The 22,163-nt window shown below is 43.9% G+C and overlaps 1 protein-coding gene across 9 annotated transcripts in view; it reads left to right on the top strand.

Annotated features, from left to right (window-relative positions):
• The window catches only part of AGAP1 (ArfGAP with GTPase domain, ankyrin repeat and PH domain 1), a 324,567-nt gene that overhangs the window by 116,065 nt on the left and 186,339 nt on the right, over window positions 1–22,163 (top strand). For all 9 annotated transcript variants that reach the window (XM_030952238.1, XM_030952236.1, XM_030952232.1 and 6 more), the window contains 3 exons: window positions 2,628–2,713; window positions 6,213–6,354; window positions 10,015–10,149. In XM_030952238.1, the coding sequence (XP_030808098.1) occupies window positions 2,628–2,713; window positions 6,213–6,354; window positions 10,015–10,149 (363 nt within the window). The remainder of the gene's footprint in view (window positions 1–2,627; window positions 2,714–6,212; window positions 6,355–10,014; window positions 10,150–22,163) is intronic.

The raw sequence follows: 22,163 nt of genomic DNA on the forward strand, positions 1-22,163 counted from the left end.
AAATATTTAGTACAGCTTGGAAATGCAGGGCATTCTTTGAAACAGTTTGGTTGGAGGGGTGTTAAATTCAAAACTGTTTGTCATGAAATACTTAAATCCAAACAAAAATCAAGGATTGTGAGGATGTGCCAATTCCAGCTAATGAGCACATCCTGCTTTTAAGGGTGAAGAAGGCACTTGAGCAGATTTGAGCTGACTGTGGCTGTTGGCTGCAGCAGGGTGACAGCCCTCGGTGGAATGGGACAGCATGTCAGGATCTGAATTTAATGCTGGAAATAACAATAATTGCACTGAGCTCCATGCCCAGGGTTTTTGGGAAGGCAAGGAGCAGGTCCCCAAGGTGATCATTTAGTGTGGATTCACATAGGAAAAGAGCTGCTGGCTAACTTGCAGTGTATTTATTAAATTCAATACCCTTTTCCAAGCTGCTCTCAACAGTCAAATCATGAAGGGTAAATCTTGTAGGGCTCACGTTTGTGAGCTGTACACTCAAATATCTTTATTTTAGTTTTCAATTCTCTGCTTCAGCTTTAATCCACCCTCTCTGTACCTTCTTTGTGCCTCTGAGGACTGTTTGAAGGTACAGTGAGACTGGCAAGGCATCCTGTTGACCACAGGAATAATGAGTTGGCTCCCAAACGCATTCAGTGTCTGGTATTTTGTAATTAGCCGGGGGAACTTGCAGTGTTTAAAAAAAAAAAAGGAAATAGGAAATGGCAATTAGGCAGAACTTTCCCTCTCTGATCAGGCATATAGTGTATTTCCATTGTTAGTTACAGCTTTAAAGCCCCTCTCTGGAGGGCTCTATATTAAGTAATTCATCTTAGTTAACACTTCATTGGGAAGCACATTTAATCGACAGCGTACAGAAATAATGGCCTGATTAATAGAAATCCAGTTCCTGAGAGCTGAGGCTGTTTCCTTTACAAGTTCTACACTTGTTTGGGATTGTTCTTTTCAGGTTCAGTAATGATAGATATCTATCTGCCACTTGATCTGCAAGGGCAGGATTGAAATCCACTTTGTGAGCGAGATAATGAAAATCCATACGTGGCTCTTCTGCTCCTTCTGTGCCATTAACCAACCAGAAATGTGATAGTCTTCATTGCTGCATGTTTAATACTGCTAATAGGATAAGTTTATAAAGAAAAGATTGAAAAAAAATCCCAAACAAAAAAAACCCCAGCACAAACCCACAAAACCTCTAATTCTTACGTCTTTTATTAAACACAAAATGTGTTTAAACATGCTTAAGTGTTACACAGAGCTGAGCTGTGGAGTAATCTTGGTTTGAAGGCTGGGGGGGAATGGTGGGTCTAAGCCAGCGTGGGGTTCCCCTAAGGCAGCAATTTTTGTGCAGATTGTTGTGTTTTGAGGATCAGCATTAGCCTGGAAGTGCTGACTTTCTTGCTTAGGGAGCTTGTTTGGAGAGCAAGGCAGAGTTGTTGGCTCTCTACCATTGGTTTTTGTGGAATGACACATTTTGGAGCTGGGAAATTGGGTTCAAATTGGAACTAAGTCCAGTTTTTAAAAATAGGACAAAGCGAGAAGTTTGGGGTGTGTTAATGGATGTGTTTTTTCTCAGCGTGGTAAGCTCAGCTGTGAGGGAGGGTGATGCTAAGCTGGAGGCCTTGGGGGCTTTGGGGCTTAGGTGGGGAGATAAGAGTGGGTTTGCTCCAGGAGAGGAGCCTAAATGCCTCCCCAGTGCTTAGGCCAGGCTTGCTAATCCTGGCTTAGGCTCTGTCACACCAGAAGCCCTAAATGGGATTTGTCATTTCTGAGAGAGGCAGCAGAGTGCCCAAAAAACGCTTTTAGCTCCAAAAGAAGCAATCCCAGCCCCTGCCCTGGGGTGGTGGCTGAGTCCCTGTGAGCCAGGGGACAGGAGGTGACAGAGCAGCTGCTGGGCTTGGAGCCTCCTTGGTGGTCCCAGGCACCCTTGGTCTGCACTCCCTGGAAATCCAGGATCAGGAGTAGGATGTGGCTGGAGGCTATGGCTGCCCTCTCTTTATCCAGGTGTCCAGAGCAGGTGTGGGATTCCTCCCAAGCCAGCAGCACAGGCTTCTCTGCTAGTTTAGCACATCTCTCCAGGGCTAGCACCATCGTAGCTTTTTTGTCTAACATGTGTGTGGTACCTTCCCCTAACTGTGGTGTGTGAGTGTAGAGCTCTCATTCCCATAACATCCCACTCTTGTGTGCTCTGAGAACTGGGCTTCCCTTGGGGAAATGCTGGATGCCACAGGAAACTGCTTTTGGTGACGAGACACGATTGTTTGTGTGCACTTTGCCTTTCTTAGAGACACTTCTCTCACAATTATTTAAAATACGGGGTTTTAATTGTATGCATCAACCCAAGGACACCTAATGTGGGTTGTAATGCAATTTCTGGCTTTTTCCCACATTATCCTTATTCTTTATATATATTATATATTTTATATATATATATATATATATAAATAAGGCAAGTACATGTCTTAACTTTAAGTAATTCCCATGTATGTGCATATAAACCTCAGTAACGTTCCAGTTGCTGGTTAATTTGCAAAGAGCTTTTTTTTCCACAAGCGAAGCCTTTTTCTGTTGTGTGTTTTGTCCCTCTGCTGTCTGTAACCAGCTGCTTTGTGTGGCAGGTGGGAGATTCAAGAAGGAGATAGTGGTTGATGGACAGAGCTACCTGCTGCTGATCAGAGATGAAGGAGGCCCTCCAGAGGCACAGGTGAGCCCAAAGCCTCGCTTTCCCTTGTTTTTCAAAACTTCCTTTCAAAGAACTGGCTCTGCTTTGTTCTGTCCTGGCTCCTTCTCATCTTCCTGCCAGGAGAATTCCAGCATCAGCCTCAGGTGAAAAAGATTTTGTCCAGCAAATGGTTGGGATTTCAGTTATGATGGATGGATGAACGTGTGTAGCAAATATTTGGGATTCTGACTGAGACTGTGCAAGTCAGGATATCCAGCTCATTTATACTGAATTCCCAGGCATTGTGCTGCCCCTGGTCACACATCAGGATTTCATGGAAGCACAGAATGGTTTGGATTGGAAAGGACCTTACAGCTCATCTCACTCCCACCTCTGCCATGGTAGGGACACCTTCCACTATCCCAGGGTGCTCCTAGCCCCATCCAGCCTGGCCTTGGGCACTTGCAGGGATCTGGGCACTCTGTGCCAGGACCTCCCCACCCCCACAGGGAGGAATTCCTTCCCACCATCCCATTTAACCCTGCCCTGTGGCAGTGGGAAGCCATTCCCTGTGTCCTGGCCCTTGTTCCAAGTCCCTGTCCAGCCCTCTGGAAGGGGCTCTGAGTTCTCCCTGGATCCTTCTCTTCTCCAGGTTGAGCACCCCCAGCTCTCCCAGCCTGTCCAAGCCACTGGCTGTGGAGAAGACACTTGAGGGTTTGAGTGCTTGACCCTTACTCTGTTTTGAGCAAGAGTTTGCTCATGTGCTGCTTAAATCACCTCAGATTTAAGCATCTGTGCTGTCTGCAGGCAGCATCCTTGTCTTGTGCATCCTCCTCCTCCACCTCTCCTCACCTGGGCACTGGCAGGATTTCCTGAGTGTTGGCTGCTGCTGCCTGGCTTTGCCCGGCTCTTCCGGGAGGGATCAGCTTCCAAACAAGCAATAATTGAGCATCAGGAGCTGCCAAACAGCTGAGGGGGAGCAGTGCCAGCAGCAGCAGCTCGGGTTTGAATGCAGCAGCACAGCTCCAGGAGGGTGAGAGCGTGGGGGAAGGTGCCAGGACAAAGGGGAAGAGAAAGGACAAGGAGGAAATGGAGGCTGAGAGAGACAGCCTGGAAGGAAGGAAGGAAGTCACAGGACAGAATAAAGCACTGGCACATCTGGCAGCAGGAGCAACAAGGACAGCTCTGTGTGGGGCTGGGAGGGATTTGGCTGAAGCACCCCCTGCTTTCCAGCCTCTGATGCTTAGAGAACATTCACTCATCTAAAAATGTGAATAGTGGAGGTGCAAAGGTACATGCAGCAATCTGAGATGGTTTTGTGCCTGAAGAGCTGGGTTTGCAAAGCTCACAGGACTGATGAACAGCATGGGGTGTGCTGCTGGGATGTGCCAGGTAAATCTGGGGCTTTGGCTGCTGTTGTCCAGTGGAAGGTGTCCCTGCCCATGGCAGGGGGCTGGTATGAGATGAGCTTTAAGGTCCCTTCCAGCCCAGACCATTCTGGGATTCTGTGGTGGCTGAGATTTGTTCTCCATCCTTGTGATTTGTGGAAGAGGTCTGAGGTGTCAGTGCTGTCTCACCTTTCAGCATGAGGCTTTCTGTAAATTCCCTTTGGAGTTTTTGGTGTAATTTCAAGTTAAATGCCTATTAAAGATCTTTAATCTTTTCATTAATTCCTGCAATGAAAAGTTTGCTTGTGTGTTCATGAATAATTGGGATTGAATTCCAACTGCAGTAAGTAAGGAGCTGACATGTGGAGTTCTGGCACTGGGTCATGGATATTCCCCAGGTTACTGTCCCCTTCTTTTTGGCAGGAAGGGAGAAAAACCAAACTTCCCTTAAGACTCTTTTTGTGGGTCTATGATCTCTCCTTTCTTTGCCTAAGATAAAATGGTTCAAAGACGAAAATAATTCAATTTCCTGTTGTAAAACTAAATTAACCTGGTGACTGACCTACAATGAGCTGCTGCATGTAAAGTTTCAAATTTAAAACTTTTTTTATTATTTGGTTTAGGGCTTGCCTTGAATTAACAGCTCTGCTCACTCACAATAATAAGTCTGAGAATGGATTTCTATGCCAGCAGCTGATTTGTCCTTGTTTCAAGCCATTCCCTACACAGTACTCTTGGTGAGACATCCAGGGTTTCCAGACCTTGTGTTTCCCAAAATTCCTTTGGTTTTCTGTACCACAGGTCTGATGTCAACAAAGATTAAGCTGCCTTTCAATATGAAAAGAGAAATAAGGAATTGCTGGAAATGTTTTGTGTCTGCAGGAACTGCACAGTGTAAATCTGTGGAGCATTTTAAAATAATCTTTATTAGAAAGCTGCTGTACACACTGCTCAAACATTCAGAGGGTTTAGAGAGACTGTTGGCTTCCAAATTATGCCTTAAGGACATTCCCAGTTGTTGGGAAGAGTCCTTGGCATGATGCTGCTGAGTCCAGTCAACAAAAACCATTTTATAATGAGACCCAAGCCCACATCTCCCAAATAATGATGCTGTCTCCAGTTCCTGTGGTTTCATCTTCTGGTTTGAACAGTTTAACAGTGTGGTGCTTGACCTTATTCTGGCAGTGACTCTGCTGTGTGTTAACCAGTCCTGTCCTTCCTCCTGACTGTCTTGAAAACCTCAAAACAATTTTTTTGTCTATTTTTACACCACAACAGCCCAGGCAGTGGTTGGTTTCAATACAATCATCATGAATATGCAGAGCCTTTCCCCAGTGAACCTCTGTGTTCAGTGTGTCCCCTGGCACGTTGTAGTAATAATATAACAAAGCATGAAAATCCCCTTGGCTGAAGCTTGTTTCCATTGCTCTGAATTTGGGTAGGAATGGAGTCACTTAGGGAAAAATAAAGGCAGCGAGGTAAGCTGGAGATTTTTCTTGATGTCCTGTTCATGTTCACTGTTGAGTTAAATGTCTTAATTCACTTGTGAGCTGAAAGCTTCTCACTTGCATGGTCACTGAGGAGCACCTGCTTGTCTCTCAGGAGGTTCCTGATGCCAGGAGAGAGCAGTTTGCTCTTCCACCGAAAGCACAGCGAGGCACTTGGTGCTGCTGGCTCAGCTGAGAGTGTCTGTATGGGCAAGAATTGCAAGTCTCAAATTAATGGGGTTGAGATGTGAGAATTCCTAGCCATGCCTGTGCTGGCATGCATGCAAATGGCAGCATGGGGGCTCAGCCAGCACTGCAGGTGAGTGCTGCTCCTTTCAAATGCACAGAGCCAGCAACCTCAGCCTGCTGTGTTTTCTGGGAATCAAACCCAGTGTGCACTGACAGTAGCTGGTTACACACCCCACTGAAACAGGGGTGCTCATGTGGGGAAATCCCTTGTGTAACCCAGATCCCCATGGCTTTCAGGGTGATGAGATTCATCATTTTAGCAGCTGATCCTAACCCTGTTGAAGCTTTTTTGTGTGTAGGTTTTTCTGTTGTATATTTCCCTTGCAGGAAGGTAAGAACATTTCTCTCTTGGTTTTCCCTCCTTCCCTTTCCTCGCTGCTCTTCTCACAGCTGGCCTTTCCCATTTTTATCCTGCAGTTTGCCATGTGGGTGGATGCTGTTATCTTTGTGTTCAGCTTGGAGGATGAAGTCAGCTTCCAGACCGTTTACCACTACTACAGCCGCATGGCCAACTATCGCAACACCAGTGAGATCCCCATGGTCCTGGTGGGCACCCAGGGTAAGTGCAGCCCTCATTCCCAGCTGGAATGCTCTCAGCTGGACCTTTGAGACCATATTGACTCTTCTAGGATGGCAAAGCCATGTCCTGTCCTTTCCCCTTTGCTACAGGGCTGTGGCATTGCAAGGGCAGAATTTGAGGTGAGAGAAAAATGTCCTGGCAGCTTGCTTGGAGAGAGGGAGTGTAGGACCTCAGCAGTGAAGAAAGAGGAGAAGTTTAGGTCAGATGTGCACAAGAAATTCTTCCCTGTGAGGGTGGGGAGGCCCTGCAGAGGTTGCCCAGAGAAGCTGTGCTGCCCCTGGATCCCTGGAAGTGTCCAAGGCCAGGTTGGATGGGGCTTGGAGCAGCCTGGGATAGTGGAAGGTGTCCCTGCCATGGCAGGGGATGGAACACAATGAGCTTTAAGGTCCCTTCCAACTCAGACCATTCCAGGATTCTGTGGCTTGCAAGGAAATTTAAAATAATACTTTCACTGTGTGCTGGTCATGGCGGTTTTCTTGCCAAGCAGGGAGATGCCCTCATTGAATTTGGGCAGGTAGATCAGTAGTGTGGGGAAGTTCTGCAGCCAGACCAGTTTCCATGAGCTGGGCAGTCTGGAAGGGTTCAACACCCTGGCATTGCTGAAAGGCAGAAGGGTGAGGGGTGGGAAACCTCCAGCAGCAGGGGAGGAAGCAGAGGTGAGCCCTGGCCTCAGGCTGTGCCTCTGGGAGACCTCTGTAAATCAAGTACAAATGCAGCTTTTTGCCACCTGAGCCAACCTCTCCCCCAGTTTTTCCTTCTGAAATAGCAGCTGTCCTGAAGGGAAGTATGGCAAGGGGAAGGTACCCAAAGTATTTCAGTTTCTTTGGCATTTGAGTGGTTTTTGAATATTCTCTGCCTCCTTGTGCCAGCATAGCCCAGTAATATTTCACCAGTTTCCCATCCTGTGATTGGTTTGCTGCATTGGTGGAGCTGAGGCTGTTCTGTTCCTGACCATGGAATCATGAAGGTTGGAAAAACCCTTTTAAATCATCAAATCCAGCTGTTCCCTCAGCACTGCCAAGGCCAGCATTAAACCATGTCCCCCCACACAACTTTTATGTCCTTCCAGGGGTGGTGACTCCAGCAGTGCCCAGGGCTGGACAACCCTTTGGGCACAATTTGAGGCCATTTCTCCTCATCCTGTCCTTTGTTCCTTGGGTACAGAGCCCACCTGGCTGCACTCTCCTGGCAGGAGTTGTGCAGAGCCAGAAGGTCCCCCCTGAGCCTCCTTTTCTCCAGGCTGAGCCCCACCAGGTTGCTGTTGTGTGTTAGAGGCAGAACACAGGTGTTGTAAATTGTTCTTGGTTCAATTTTGGGCATCCTTGTTAGTATGTCCCAGTGGTTTTGGTGGTGTTGAAGCTTTTTGGTGTTTTTTCCGCCACGTGGTCAGGCAGCAGTTGGCCTTCCCCTGCCTCCTGCCCAGGGGTGACAGCACAGAGGGGATGTGTGGGCAGCAGGGAAGGAGGAATCACAGCCCAGCTGGAGGGAGGAAACAGATGATAAGAAGGAAAAGGGGAAGTAGGAACAGAAAAAGTCTTAGGACAGCAGAAACTCCACCAAAAAGCAGAAAGGAGCTGCTTTGAAGGGCCACATTTTGGGCTTGAAGCTGGAGTTGAAAAGGTGAAGGGGAAACATTTCTCCAACTGTTTTTCTTCTTTGTGCCCTTCTGACCACCTTCTGGGGTATGGTTTGGGGTATAGTTTTCCATCTCTTTCCTGTTGCTTCCAGAAAAAGAAAAGTTCATTTTCTGTTACAGCATTGATGCAAAGGAGATTTTTAAAAAAGATGGAAATAATGCTAACTCTAGGAATAAGCATTAGGAAATACCACAGGTTTTGGTCTGTGTTTTACAGTGAAATAAAATATATGAATACCTAAATACACTTGTTAAAATACCTATTTGAAATCTACCTTTCATATCATAGAATCCCAGAATGGTTTGGGATGGAGAGCACCTTAAAGCTCATTTAATTCCAGCTCCATGCCATGGGCAGGGACATCTTCTACTAGCCCTGGTTGCTCCAAGCCCTGTCCAACCTGGACTTCTTGGTTGTGTCAGGCATTCCTGAAATGAGATGTGAAATGAAATCTTTCCCACAACATTAACACTTCCAGGTGTTCTCCCCTGGCTTCCAAAGGCAGCTCAGTGCCCCAGCCTGACCCACCTCGGGACAAGGAGGCAAACTGGGGAGCTGTGGTGTTCTGGAACTGAACCCTCTCGGTTCCTTTCTGGCTACATGCTACCAGCGCCCTCTGCTGAGAAATAATGGGCTCCTGCTTTTCCTAATTGCTGCTCTATTTCTGTTAATTGGATCTGATGAGGAGGTAATGACAGCATCAGTTGAGGTTTGGTCCTGTCGTGCCCGGGGCAGAGCCTCACACCCAGAGGCACTGAGTCCATGTTTAGGGTTTTTTAAATGCTTTTTTCCCAAAGAACAAATCTGTTTTGCTGCTGTGGGTAGTTACAGATTTTAAGGAAGTCTTTCTGTGCAGCTGTAAATGCTGAAATTAGTGCCTGTAGTAGAATCCCTGAATGGTTTGGGCAGAAAGGGATCATCCAGTGCCACCCCCTGCCATGGGCAGGGACACCTCCCACTCACTGTCCCAGATTGTTCCAAGCCCCATCCAGCCTGGCCTGGAACACTTCCAGGCATGGGGCAGAAGAATACAAAATAATCCTGGGAAAAAAAAACCCTTCCTTTTCAAGATCTGTTAATAAGATTATAACTTCAGATAGTATCACCTTTGTATACAGAATTCATCACTATGATGGAGTAGCAAGGAAGAAGCTTCTCCTTCATCTATTCTGGTATAAGGTTTCTTCAGCTCCTCTGGATGAGCTCTAGAAACTGTAAATTTCTGCTTTCATGAGGAAGAGCTCGTGGAGAGAATTGCCAAGTTTGATTGTTTAGAAAAATACAATTTTTATCAGCTTTGCAGTGTGTTCCCACAACATCTCTGGGTGCCTTTACAGCAGTTTGAGGAAGTAATTTACAATTAAATTCTATTTCTTTAAAATACATCATGTTTAATATTTCACACTCTATAGTCACTGATACTTACAGGGATGTAAAAACCATTTGACATGTTTGTACTAATGACCCACTTGTTTCCCTAAGTATATTTTACATCAGAGCTCATGCTCCTTGGTGTGATTATGTATTTCTTTTTTTTTTTTTGGCAACAACTGAGCTCAATACATGTATTTAAGGAAAGCAAAAAGCCTTGGAGGTTTCCCCCCTGGCTTTTAGAATCAGTGTACTGGTGATTTTAATAAGGAAATGTACATGAGAGTGATGTACATCCAGTTTCATGGTTTGTATTTAAACTCACTGCTTGGTATTGGTCAATATGAGAGGAGCTGGCCTGAAGTTGCATCAGGGGAGGTTCAGGTTGGATATGAGGGAAAATTTCCTCACAGAAGGGGTTGTCAAGCATTGGGACCATCCCTGGAAGTGCTCAAAACGCACGTGGATGTGGCGCTTGAGGGCACGGGTTAGCGGTGACCGTGGGTTGTTGTTACACTCGGTGATCTCAGCAGTCTTCCCCAACTTCCACGTCCCTCCTGTGACTCTGTGAACCCCAAGCTGGTGTTTCCAAGTGACCTTTAATGGGTGTTTTCCCCCTGTGGCTCTGCAGATGCCATCAGCTCCACCAACCCCCGTGTCATCGACGATGCCAGAGCCAGGAAGTTGTCCAATGACCTCAAGAGATGCACTTACTACGAGACCTGCGCGACGTACGGGCTCAACGTGGAGAGAGTCTTCCATGACGGTACAGCTGCCCTTTGGCACCCAGCACATCACCCCACCCTCTAGCTGTCCTTTCTGAGTAATAACCCTTTGGGATAGCTCACATATTTGCCTGCTCAGTTAAAGAAAACGCTGATTTTTGGGCATTTTTGTTGTGTTTTCTAAGATGACTCTTTAACTTGAACATATCACATGTGCACTGATGTGTTCTCCACCAGCACCTTTACTCTTAAGCATCTTAAGCTATTTTTAGTCCTTATTTAATTTTCAGTTTTCTTTGGTGCTGTTTTATGGTAGCAAAGTTTGCTTTGCTTTGGTTTTAGCGCTCACGGAGAGGCTGAGGGGCTGTTTGTGCTGAGTGGCTGGAAATGCTGCGTTTGAGCATTGTAATGTTCATGGGATGTTAAAAATTGACAGCTAGGTTGGATGTTGGGAAGGAATTGTTCCTGTGAGGGTGGGCAGGCCCTGGCACAGGGTGCCCAGAGCAGCTGTGGCTGCACCTGGATCCCTGGAAGTGTCCAAGGCCAGGTTGGATGGGGCTTGGAGCAGCCTGGGATAGTGGGATGGTCCCTGCCCATGGCAGAAGTGAGACAGGGTGAGCTTTAAGCTCCTTCCCACCCCAAACCATTCTGGGACTCTCTAAGAGTCCTGTGTAGGAGATTTTGATCCTTGTGGGTCCCTCCCAGATCAGGATGTTCTATAATTCCATGATCCTGGAGTTGCATGAGATGGGATCTGTGCCCCCTCTAGTGGAATTTCAATCAAGTGTCCTGAGGCTTGGCTGGCTTCTCTTCTCACCATGCTCCTCTCGTGGCTGAACGTGTCAGCCTCTCATCACAGCAGTTTTCTGTGTCTGAAAACCTTCTTAATTAATAAAGTTTTAATGCTTCTCAGAGCCCCTAGTTCTGGGGGCTTTTGTTGCCTGCTTCTCGTTGCAAAGTCCTGCTCTGCCTGTGCTTACATGAGGCAGTGTCACAGCAGAACCTTGCAATGGGGTGTGAAAAGACACTTCAAATTCAAAAGGCAAAAATATCAAATTTTTATGTGGAATCAAAAGGAGATACATTCTAATGTTTACATTGGAGGGGAAAAAAAAAGTGGTAATTTTTGCATGGGATAAAAAGAGGCAAAACATTTGTACATTTTATGTGGAAAATGCTGACGTGCCCCCATTTTTTACCCATGCTGTTGGTCACATTTCGGAGAAGAGCATTTGAAGCTGTATCTTCTTGCTTTGCTCCCTGTTTTCTGTTGAACTAGTTGCAAAAATTACTGTTTTGACTGCCTAGATTTTCTATATTGATTAGGAATTTCAAAGAGCCATTAGGGGGTTTTGTTTAGCACATTTATTTTGGAGTGCTGGCTATAGTTAGATTGTTAATTATATATTCCAAGTCCTGGTGTTTGTGGCTCTGTCTGCAGCCTCCTTCTTGGTTTTTTTTCCTTTTCTCAGAGATTTGGAGAGAAGTCTCTTGGCACTAAGCTGGTGTGATAAACTTGTAAGCTTTCAGGGGGCTCATTTGTCTCTCTTTGGTAGTAAGAAAGAATTGACAGGGCTCATGTGTTTTAAGAAATATCAGGGTGTTGTTTTGCCCCCGTGGCAGCCAACCAACTCTTTAATATTTGCCAGCTAATAGGATTAGAAATGCTTCTGTATGAATGGGTTACACTTGCCAGACACGTCTGGGACCGAATCCAATTCCTGATAATTTTTGCTGTTTATTTCAGCAGGAAACAAAGCAACTTCTTAACCCCATTAAATGGGGGGGGTGTGAATGAGCAGTGCAAGCTGTTAATAGGGAGCACTTGATTAAATGTCCCTTGGTTTGTGCTGCTCTGGGGTGCTCAGGTTCAGCATAGCTTTAATGGTTTTTTTGGCTTCTTCAGAGGGTTCACATTAGTGGGGTAGTGGAAGGTTTCCCTGCCCTGGCAGGGGTGGAACAAGATGAGCTTTAAGGTCCTTTCCAACCCAAACCATTCTGGGATTCTCTGATAAAAAAAAGAAATAAAATCCACCTGAAGATGTTCCAGCCCACAAACTTTTCTTCCATACACACGTGGTGGGTTTTGACACCAGTTCCTGGTTTGGGCTGCTTTGTTTGCAAACTTATTTTAAAATCTCTTTTCTTGTTTCTGTGTTGTGCCTTGCTGTGATGTAGACCTACCTTTTGGAGGAAGAAATTTGAAATGGCATTGAAGAGCTTTTTACTCCTTCATTGCACACACTTTAGAAATTAAATTTCTAATTTGTCCCCTGCAAGCAGCTACTGAACTTAGTGGTCATCTGTTACGATTCTTCTGTGATAACTCATTTCCCATTTTCTCCACAGCTGAGTGGTAAAATAATTTAACTTGAATGATTATTGTTATTATGAAAATGCTACTTTATTCTCGAGTTAAATCCAAATACCTCGTTTCCAACGCTTCATTACAGCTGATAAGCTCACTATTGATTGTAACAGAGATGGAATCATAGAATCTCTTGGGCTGGAAAAGACCCTTAAGATCATCAAGTCCATTGGTTCATATTTTGTGAGAGGAAAGCTGAGTAAAGTGAAAGCCAAAATCCTCCTTCACATACATATTGCTATTTTAGAGGCTGTTTTTTAACCTTCAACCATGTCCCACTGAGGTTTAATCTCTCATCCTATTGAGAGTTAAAACCTGAATTTCAGGCTGATATAAAAAAGAGAAGTTCCATGTTTCAAGGCTTTAGTTTGTAATGTGTCCAACGATGGAGGATAATAAATACTTTCTTATTTTTTGGTGTTTTAAATAGTTGAACAAAATTGCATTTTAAGACTTAGATAAATGCTAATAAGATCCATTTGGCTTCATATTCCCAATTAAGAATTAGAGATTTTTTTTCCCTGCTTATCAGAACGGATTCTATCAATGACATTGAAAATGATTATTTTAATACTTCTTGTCAGCACAGTATTGTAATGACTGTGTACTGCCCCAGGATGCCTTTTTAATGGTTTTAGCCTTCTTGAATTAGCTTGATGTACCATTAATGCATGAGAATTGCTTTTATTTCTGTTCACGGTGTATTCACAACCACACATCTTGCCCTGCTTTATGTTTGGATTTTCCCTGACCCATTTAGCTGTGGGCCATGCGAGTCTCTGACACCACAAAGGAGCAAATGTTCAAATATTTAGAGGATAAAATGTTACTATCATAGGGTGTGAAACAAAAGGGTTTGAGTCTAACTTGTGTTCAGAGTTGAATCTGTCTCTGTAGCTTAGCAGTTCAACCAAGGGGGTTTTACCTCATCTGGATGGCTGTAACACTCAGATTTTGATCTAATACTGCCCAAAATAACAATAAACCTGTGGGTATTGTGGTGGGAGTTGCAGCTATTTGGTGGCAGAGGCCACTGCTGCCTCACAATTTGCACTTTGCTCTGGTGCTGCCAGTATTTTTGGATGATTATTTGCAAATTAACTAGTCTTTTATTAAGGAACATGTCTGCTCTGTGTAAAAAATCTGCCAGGAGTATTTTATTTCCAGATCCCAATAGTATTTAGCGTGGTGTTGAACAAAGGTGTCTTAAAAGGAGAACTTCAAAGCACCATTTCTCTGTTAAGGGATGGGAGATGACAAATTAATCCTGCTGCAGCCGCATCGAGGGGAAGGGCTGTCACTTGCCATCAGCATTATCAAGTCAGCTTTTATGGATGTGTTTTCATTAGGAAATGTTCATCAGCCTAATGGGAAGTAAATTAAAAGGAAGTCAATGGGACCCATCCCGACAGCTGTTTTGGGAAGATCAGCGTTCACTTTGGCCACTTTGGATGTGGCCTGAGGGATTCTCTGCCTGGGGAAGTGGGCTGGTGGGGACCTAGTACAGGGCAGGATGAGCAGTGGTTGCTTTGGCTTGGGATTTCCTTGGAATTTCTTGGGTTTCTTTGGAATTCCTTGGATTTCCTTGGAGTTGGGCTGAGGCCACCATGAATGTGGCACCTGCAGTGATGAGCTTTGGGATGGTCACACGTGGCCTGGATCAACCTGCTGACTCTTCCATGCTTCACAACCGCTGGGAAATCGATGTTTTGTGTGGTTAGATATTTGTATCTTCCTGGTTTGTTTATTTTGTTTTTTTCTAATGAGAAAGTGACATGAGGGTGTCAATTTGTTTTCCTCGATATCATGGCTTAGCCTGAAGCAACAAACGTTCAAGCCGCGTTCATTTTAACCCCCCGTTCACTTTAAGTCGTTTCAGTTTTAAGTTCGTTTTAAGGCGTTTGTTTTAACGTAAAATTAACGTTTTCATTTTATTAATCCACGTTTTGATTTTATTAAGACACGGGAATAACGGAGCGCGCGGCAGGAGCGGCCGCCAGGGGGCGCCGGAGCCGCGGCCTGAGGGGGCCGTGATGGCGGCGGCGCCGCGGGGCCCCTCGGGGACGTTCAAACGCTCCGGCCGCCAAAGTCGGCTGGAAAAAATATATTTTAACGCAAAAATCTGGTTACCCTCGTCTTGTGAGGTGTTTCTGTTTGTGTTTTATTCTGAACTTGCTGCAGCTTCACCCTTGCTCATGCTTTGCCCTTGTACTTACTTTACCCTTCCGACCTGCTTGTAACTCTTACGGGCCATTGATAAATGAGAAGATTTAATTTGGAAGCTTTTCACTCCACCATTCTTTGAGGGGTTTTTGGTGGCTGTTTTTGTTTGCACAGATGTTTTGTCTGGTTTCCAGGTAATCCCTCAGCCCCATTCCCACAGATGACAAGTTCTGGTGCCATAAATCTGCCTGCACGCTGTTGTAGGAGGGCCCAGTGTGAACTAGCAGGATATGAACCAATATCCAGATATTAACCAATGTCCGAAATTTATATAACATAGGCTTGAAATGAGCTGTGTGAATTGAGCAGTACCTGGTGAGACAGGTGCGAAGAAGCCTTCATTCTGGGATTGGGCTGGAAAATGGATCCAAATCCTTGGATTTATATTTTGTGACTGATTACCAAATTTCACACTTTACACATTACTGTTCAAAATTCTTTTTCTGTTGTCGCTGAGAACTTAGGAGGTCTCTGTGCAGTTTCCAGTGTGCTTGATGCTGTCCAGTGTTTCTGTTTGGTGGGCACAGACTTCACCTTTTTTGCCAGTTTTTGGCTGAAAATTGCAGCAACTTTGCAGGCTTTGGGGACTTTGAGACTGGTACTGTTCTATCAGGTTTCTCAACACCGCACCTGCATCCACAAATGTGTGAAAGAAAGAAAAGAGGTTTTCCAGTGACTCGTCTGTATCCATTTTTCCAAGCTTGGAATCAAATAATGGGATGAGGAGCTGTACTCCAGGGTATGGAATTTTAAAAGTGCTACAGTGAGCACAGAGGAATAGAATGATTTAATGCCAGTGAAAGTTCCAGGGAGGTTTTGATTTTAGCTCTGATGTGTCATTCAGTAGGTGACTCGTAGAAAACCATAATCTCTAGCAGAATTTTTATGTGATTTCTAATTTTATAGTGGTTATTTCATGGCACTTCCTTTAAGTGTTAATTTGAAGTATATGCAGTAAGGCAGGTTACTCAAAACCTAGAGCAGAACTGTGATTCTGTGCCATAGTAACAGCTGTTAAATTTTTTGGAGAGCACAATAAATGCAAGACCTAGTTCAAAATTGATGAATTCTTCATTAAATGGCAGCAAGAATGTTGATCAACATCTCTTCAAAATGCAAAAGAAGTCAGGTTTTCAACAGTTAGGATTCAGAATTAGTCCAGTAAAGTGATATTCTGTAATGCAAAATCTAATTGAAATCCTGGGGCAGGAAACAAGGCGGTTGTTTGGGGGTAAATTGCCTTTTTTTTTTTTTTTGTTTTACAGCAGAGTTGAGAGTAAGAGGCAGAATCAGTGTGTTTTATGTACTCATGTGTGTTGTGCTTGGCAGATGAAGTGTTATAAACACATTTGTGGAGTGTCTGGCAAGCAAGTAGGAATTGTTTCCTAGAAACAGAAGCAAAAAAATTCTGGAAGAAGGAGGAAGTTTGAAAATTCCTTATTTTTCACACCCCTGCTTTTCTCAGGAAAGGCAGACTAGAAACAAGCCATAAATAAATGTTGTCATGCTGCAGTTGCTGGCGGAGCTGAAAGCAGCAGTGACAATTTCTGCCATTCTTTTTGAGCCAAGTGAGCTGAACAGCAAACTGACAGCACAGCAGAGCTGCTGGCAGGGCTCAGGCAAGGGCTGTGTCCAAAGGGGAGGCTTTAAAAACAAATAAAATGAAATTCTGCTTGATGGCACCTGTTAGAGTGAGGATTCTTTGGCTGCTGCAGAGGAAGTGACCACAAGGTTAGGTGAGGGCCAGGAAGGGCTTCAGCAGAGCATGACCTCCTCAAAGTGCCAGTTTATATTTGCTTTAGCACAGCCAGAAACTTTTTCTTCCTCATGCCTGCTTTATTTCTGAGTGTTCTGTGTAAACTGTGCCTCATTTGCTGCATTTTGGGGGTTGCTCTGCCTTGCCCAGCACATCTTTGCCTCTCCTCCTGCTGCTACGCTCTTTATTACACTTCTGTGATTATGGTTTGATCATTTAATCTGACATTTTCTTCTCAATTTTTAATTGACAAATCTAAAAACCCGTACACCTCATCTGCTGCTTTATTTCCTACAGCTTCTCCAGCAAGCCTTGACATTCAGAAGGCAGCATGAAATGTCTAAAACTTGATTTTTCAATTTTTTTTTTTGTTATCCTCAATATGTCTCCCCTTGGCCGTTGGTTTTGACTGTCCTTTGTGGATTTCTCTTTAAAATTGCTCGCAAAAAATTAGCTTTGCTGGCTTAATATTGATGAATGGAAGATTAAGAGGTAACCCACGAGATGTGTTGTGTGAAGACAGAAAGGGAAGGCACAATGCTCTTTCTGTAACTTCATTCTGTTCTGGATGTGTTTAGCAGCATTATTAAAAAGAAGATCCCGCTTTGCCCCTTTATAATAAAGAGATGCTTTTGTGTGAGCTATCAAACGTTTCAAACTGGTGTAATAAACATAATCCTTTTGTAACCTCCTCTGTTGTGCAACAAACACATTTTCAACATCAAAGTTGATTATTAGCATAGCTGGTTCCTCAAAAGCCACTTCCGAAGCGCATTGCAAATCGCTGCCTTTCAGCTAATCCGTATGCATATGCAAATCCCATTGAGCTGTTTGCTCGGCCGGGATTAGCAGCGTGGATTCAGCTTTAAAAGCATCCCTGGATGCCGGGGGTGGAGTGTGGAGCAGGGCACAGTGCTGGCATTCCCCTCGGAATTCCTGCACCAGCAAACTCCCAGCGCTGCTGTGCTGCCGCTGCCGAGCGAGATGCGTTTTCCTTCCTCCTTCTCTATAGAGAATCTTTAATTGTGTATCACGAACTTGGAAATGGAGGGTTAGGTCTGATGAGGTGGTGCTGCACAAGGCAAATGCTGCCCACCAAAGCTAGGGCTTCTTCCTCTTGCTCTAGAAGAAAAGCATTTGCACTGATGGTGTTATGTGATTTTGGTCAAATGTCAGTGCAATTTCATCTGTAAGCTCCTCCTTTCATTTCAGTTTCGGTTGTTGGCCAGTCTTAAGCATCGAGACTGTTGTTCTCTGCATCTTTCCTTTTTACTCTTCCTTCTCTTTTACTCTTTACTCTTCTTTCCTCTTTACTGGGGCTCTGTGTGAGCCAGACACAGCAAGGTCAGGTCCTGCCTGCTGCGGGGTCTGGTCAGTATTTTGTGGAAAAGAGAGAATCCAGCACAACATCATTTTGTTCAACTCAAGAGATGATTCTGGAGCACAGAGCTGTTTTTGATGAGCCTCTGTAGATTTTGGGTTCTTCTTTAGCTTGGTCTTTCCAGAGGTACCAGTCTGGGATCCCTGTGGGCTTGTTTCAGCAGTGCAATTTTGGTTAGGAAGTAAGCTCAAATCAGAAAGGAAAATTAGTTGGCAGATGGATGGGACTGCATGGGCTACCTCAGTTATGATAATTATCCCAAATATTAAATTTTACCCCTGAACACAGGGGCTCAACATGTTTTATTAAAGGGTTAGGAAAACTGGGGGACTCTTACACTTTTAGATGTGGCACTTGGAGATGTGGTTAGTGGTGGCCTTGGCAGTGCTGGGGTAATGCTTGGACTTGATTTTAGAGGGCTTTTCCAGCCTAAAGGGTCCTGTGATTCCTGTGATCCCCGACAGTCTCCACTTGTGACTTCACTTCATTATTTCCTGCAACTTTCAAAACGTCAAATTAAATTTTTAATAAGTTCTAACTTTGATAGAAGACATTTTTTGGAACATATTTGTCATCTGTGTAAGTGCATTCCCTGAGCAACCTCTTGTGGAGTGCTGACTTATGATCTTTAGTTCACAAATTATTATAAAGCTGGTACGTGACTAAAAATTGAATAGTTTTGTTAATAAATGTATGAATGTTTGTTCCTTTTTGTTTTAGCACAAGATCCTTTTGTGTCAGGTAACTTCTGCACTGTCTCAACTTTGAAAAGGCTGAAGGTGGCTTTCAGAGCCACAGAACCAATTTTAAATTAAGGCAGAGGTTTGTTTTTCTTCAAGCTCTATCTGCACTTAATGAAAGAACGTTATTGGCAGATGCTGAAGAAATATTTTTTTCCACAGAAAATTGGATTTGGGGCATAAAACTTGTTAATGTTAATAAAGACAGGTCATTACTGGTCTCAAGTCAGATATGCAAACTGCAGGAGATGGAGTGCTGCTGGTGGCACTTGTGCTGCTGCTCCTTGGGTGTGAAAAAAGCCCTGGTGAGGAGTAAATCAGCCAGAGTCGAGCGCACACACAATGGCCTCACTCCCATCATTTATGCCCCTCCTGATGCCTGATGCACTCACTTGTGTCTTAGGCCTGGTAATTTACAGTCTCCCAGAAAGGTATGTTTAGATTTAAGCTGTGCAATAGTGTAACTAATGAGAAATAGAGAGGAATTTATAGCACTCGGTGATTGATTGGCCAAGTACCTCGACATTAATTGAAATCTGAGGACTCCCAGCTGTCTTTCAGTTAAAAAAAAAAATTAAATAGGGAAAAAAAAAGTGTTTTTGGAGTAGTGAAACTGTTGCTTTGTAGCATTGATGGAGAACGTGGCTGGGGTGAAAAGGTGGGATTCCCTACAGAATGGAAGGGCTGTTTCCTAATCACCTGCAGGCACTGGCTGATCTGCACCCCTGGCACTATCACTCAGCTTTTACAGTCCCACTGTGACTTCAGTTGTCTTTCCCTGGGAGTTTGGCCCCAGTTCCATCTGGGAACTTGGCTGTGGAGTCAGCACTTTGTGCTGCTCTCTCTGCCCTAGCAGAGGCACTCAGGCCTAACTGTTGTGTGACAGATTATCAGGATAAATACTTGGCGTTAATCTCTCGCTTAATAACGCCGCTGTTTAACCAGAGCACACAGCTCTCTCCTCTGCTGTCATCCTCTGAATGCACCATTCTTGCTGGAGCTCAGTCTTGTGAAAATGTCTAAATTTTCCCATTAAGTGCTTAAAAAGTAATAAAACTAAAGCCATTAGCCTTCACTCGTCAGATCTGTATCAAGAGAAATATTCTTGGGCGCCATAAATCTGATCAAGTGTTCGACATTTATATCATTCGACTTCATTCTCTGGAAATGGACCTTTGAAGGTAAATTGCATTAAGTAGGGCAGTTTAAATTTTTAATACAATCTTATTGTAACTGTTAGCAAATGATTAAAGTGCAAAGGGGGGGCTTATGTGTTTTGGGAGATTTATGTGAAATGCTCCATGATGCTTCTGCTCTGGCAGGGAACTGCTTTTGTGACAGCTGGATGTGCATAAACCCACATACCCAGAGGATTTTTAGCTTGTAGTGGTGGAGGAGATGACTTGCTATCTGCTGCTGGATTTCTGGAGGGTGTTTTGAGAGCAGGGTTTATTCCACCTGCACTGTGGCGTTGGTAACACAAAGCTCTTTTTCCAGCAGGCCTCTGTGTGCCTGAGAGATGGATTATGATGGCTCAGTGGGCAACAAGCTCATGGGCTGGTTTATTTAATCTTATTTAGGTGCTTGATGGTCTGTTTTGAGGGTGGTTTGTGTTTAAAGTACAAGAATATTCTCTAACTTGAGTTTGGTGAACAGCATAGATAAGTTGTGCTTCAGTGATGTGTTGATGCACCTTTTTTTGGTGTTGCTGTAGTAAACCTGATTGCTCTTTTCTGAGGAGAATAGTCACATCTTGAGGAATAATATCTGTGAATATTTATGTGAAAAAAGTGATATTTGTTCATAGTATTGGGTGACTATAACTTTTTTGTTAGATAGCCCAGCAATCATGGAACCAGCTGTGCCCTGTCTGGATGTAGCTGGGTGATCTCATGGTGTGGTTGCACCTCTGATTTCAGACTTTGAGTTGCTAGGTAACAATTTTGTGTCATTTTGGCAGTTGAAAAAAGAAAACCATTGATTATTCTGTTTTTTTTGTGAGCTTTTTCTTTAAGTTGAGTTAATAGAACCATCTGGATGAGGCATGAGTTAAGTTGAATTTGATTTGGTAGATGTGATAAGTTTATTTCTTTCTAGAGGGTTGGTTGCATCTGAGATGCACTACCAGAACCAGCAGCTTTTTATCACTGTGTGTCCTTCTCTGTGCTCTGTTAGTGGGCTCATTGGGTGTGCATGACTTTTCAGAAAGCAGAAATGTTCTCTATGAAAGCAGTCATTTGGTGGTGTGTGCCCCAAAGTGGGCTTTTCATGAAGCTGCCTCAAAATGGGAGTAGGAAATGACTCACTAAGGTGGTAAAAGCATCATATAATTTTCTGTTACTTAAACCTGTGGTTTGATATGATTAAAAAGCAATTTTATGTTTTGACATAGAATTAAATACATACAATGATTATTACATACCATGTTATCCTTAAGGATGTTACTCTTCAAGGGTAATTGACAACTCAGTTGTTTCCTTTATGGACATTTTACAAAACACATCAATTTGACAACATTCTCTTTGAGTCTTTTCAGTTTGACTTTTTTTCTTGTTTCAACATTTTTTTAATCTTTGCATTTAAAATCATAACTCTGTGTGGGATATAACAGGATTTATGACTTTATTCTGCCCTCATGGAAAGGTCAGCAGAGCTCCAGGAGGTACTGGTGAGGTAAATCCATGTGCAGGAGACTTTACCTGTGTGTCTGGCACAATGTTCCCATTAAATCCTCGAGCTGTGTGCTTCTACTTGCAGCACAGTTCAAGCAGTGCAGAAAACACAGGTTTACTTTTTAAATTGCTTCAGATGCCAGATTGTTTCCAGTGGATTTATTGGCATATTTGCTTACCTAGGCTTGGAAGGCAGTGATTTGCATGGAAGTTGGGAATAAATGATGAGCAGTGTTAATTAGAGTTACCTGTGGAGGAAAAAAAATATGTGTTGGCATTGATGAAAGATATTTAATACAGAACCTGATTTACAGCGGTATTTTCATATCTTGTAAGACAAGGCTTCAGAAGCAAAGATTTGTTAACCAAGCACTTTGTCCTGTAAAACTTCTTAATGCTTTTGATGCCTTGCACTGCAGATTTATATATTTTTGGTCAATTTGACTTTTCTTTTTTGGTCATTGAGGTTTCTCCCAGCAAGTCCCACCAGATGCTGTCGGAGCATGGAGGGGGTTTGTGCTCAGTGCAGAGCAGGAGCTCCTTTGCCTGGTGTGACTTCACAGTGGCACCACTTCTTCAGGGCAAAGTAACTTCAGGTATTTCTGGCTGCACCTGGCCAGGAATTAGCTGGATAAATTGCTCTTTCCAAACCCCAGCTTTAGAATTGTCCAGCACTCATTTCTCCATTACACCTGACACGTGGGACGCCAAGCTCTCCTTTTAAGCAGAAGAATATAAAGGTTGTTTAGCCTAGAAAATTGATGGAATTTAAAATAACAGGCACAATGGCCTTAATAGTGGCTACTTACATTAATGTTTCCCATTTGGAAGCATTTGTGGTTAAGGCTTGCTCTGGTAGTTATTACTGCCTCTCCTGCAATATGTAATTGTGGAATAAATTTGCTTTTATTGAAC

Source organism: Camarhynchus parvulus, chromosome 7 (genome assembly GCF_901933205.1).
Source record: "Camarhynchus parvulus chromosome 7, STF_HiC, whole genome shotgun sequence".
Classification (NCBI taxonomy): domain Eukaryota; kingdom Metazoa; phylum Chordata; class Aves; order Passeriformes; family Thraupidae; genus Camarhynchus; species Camarhynchus parvulus.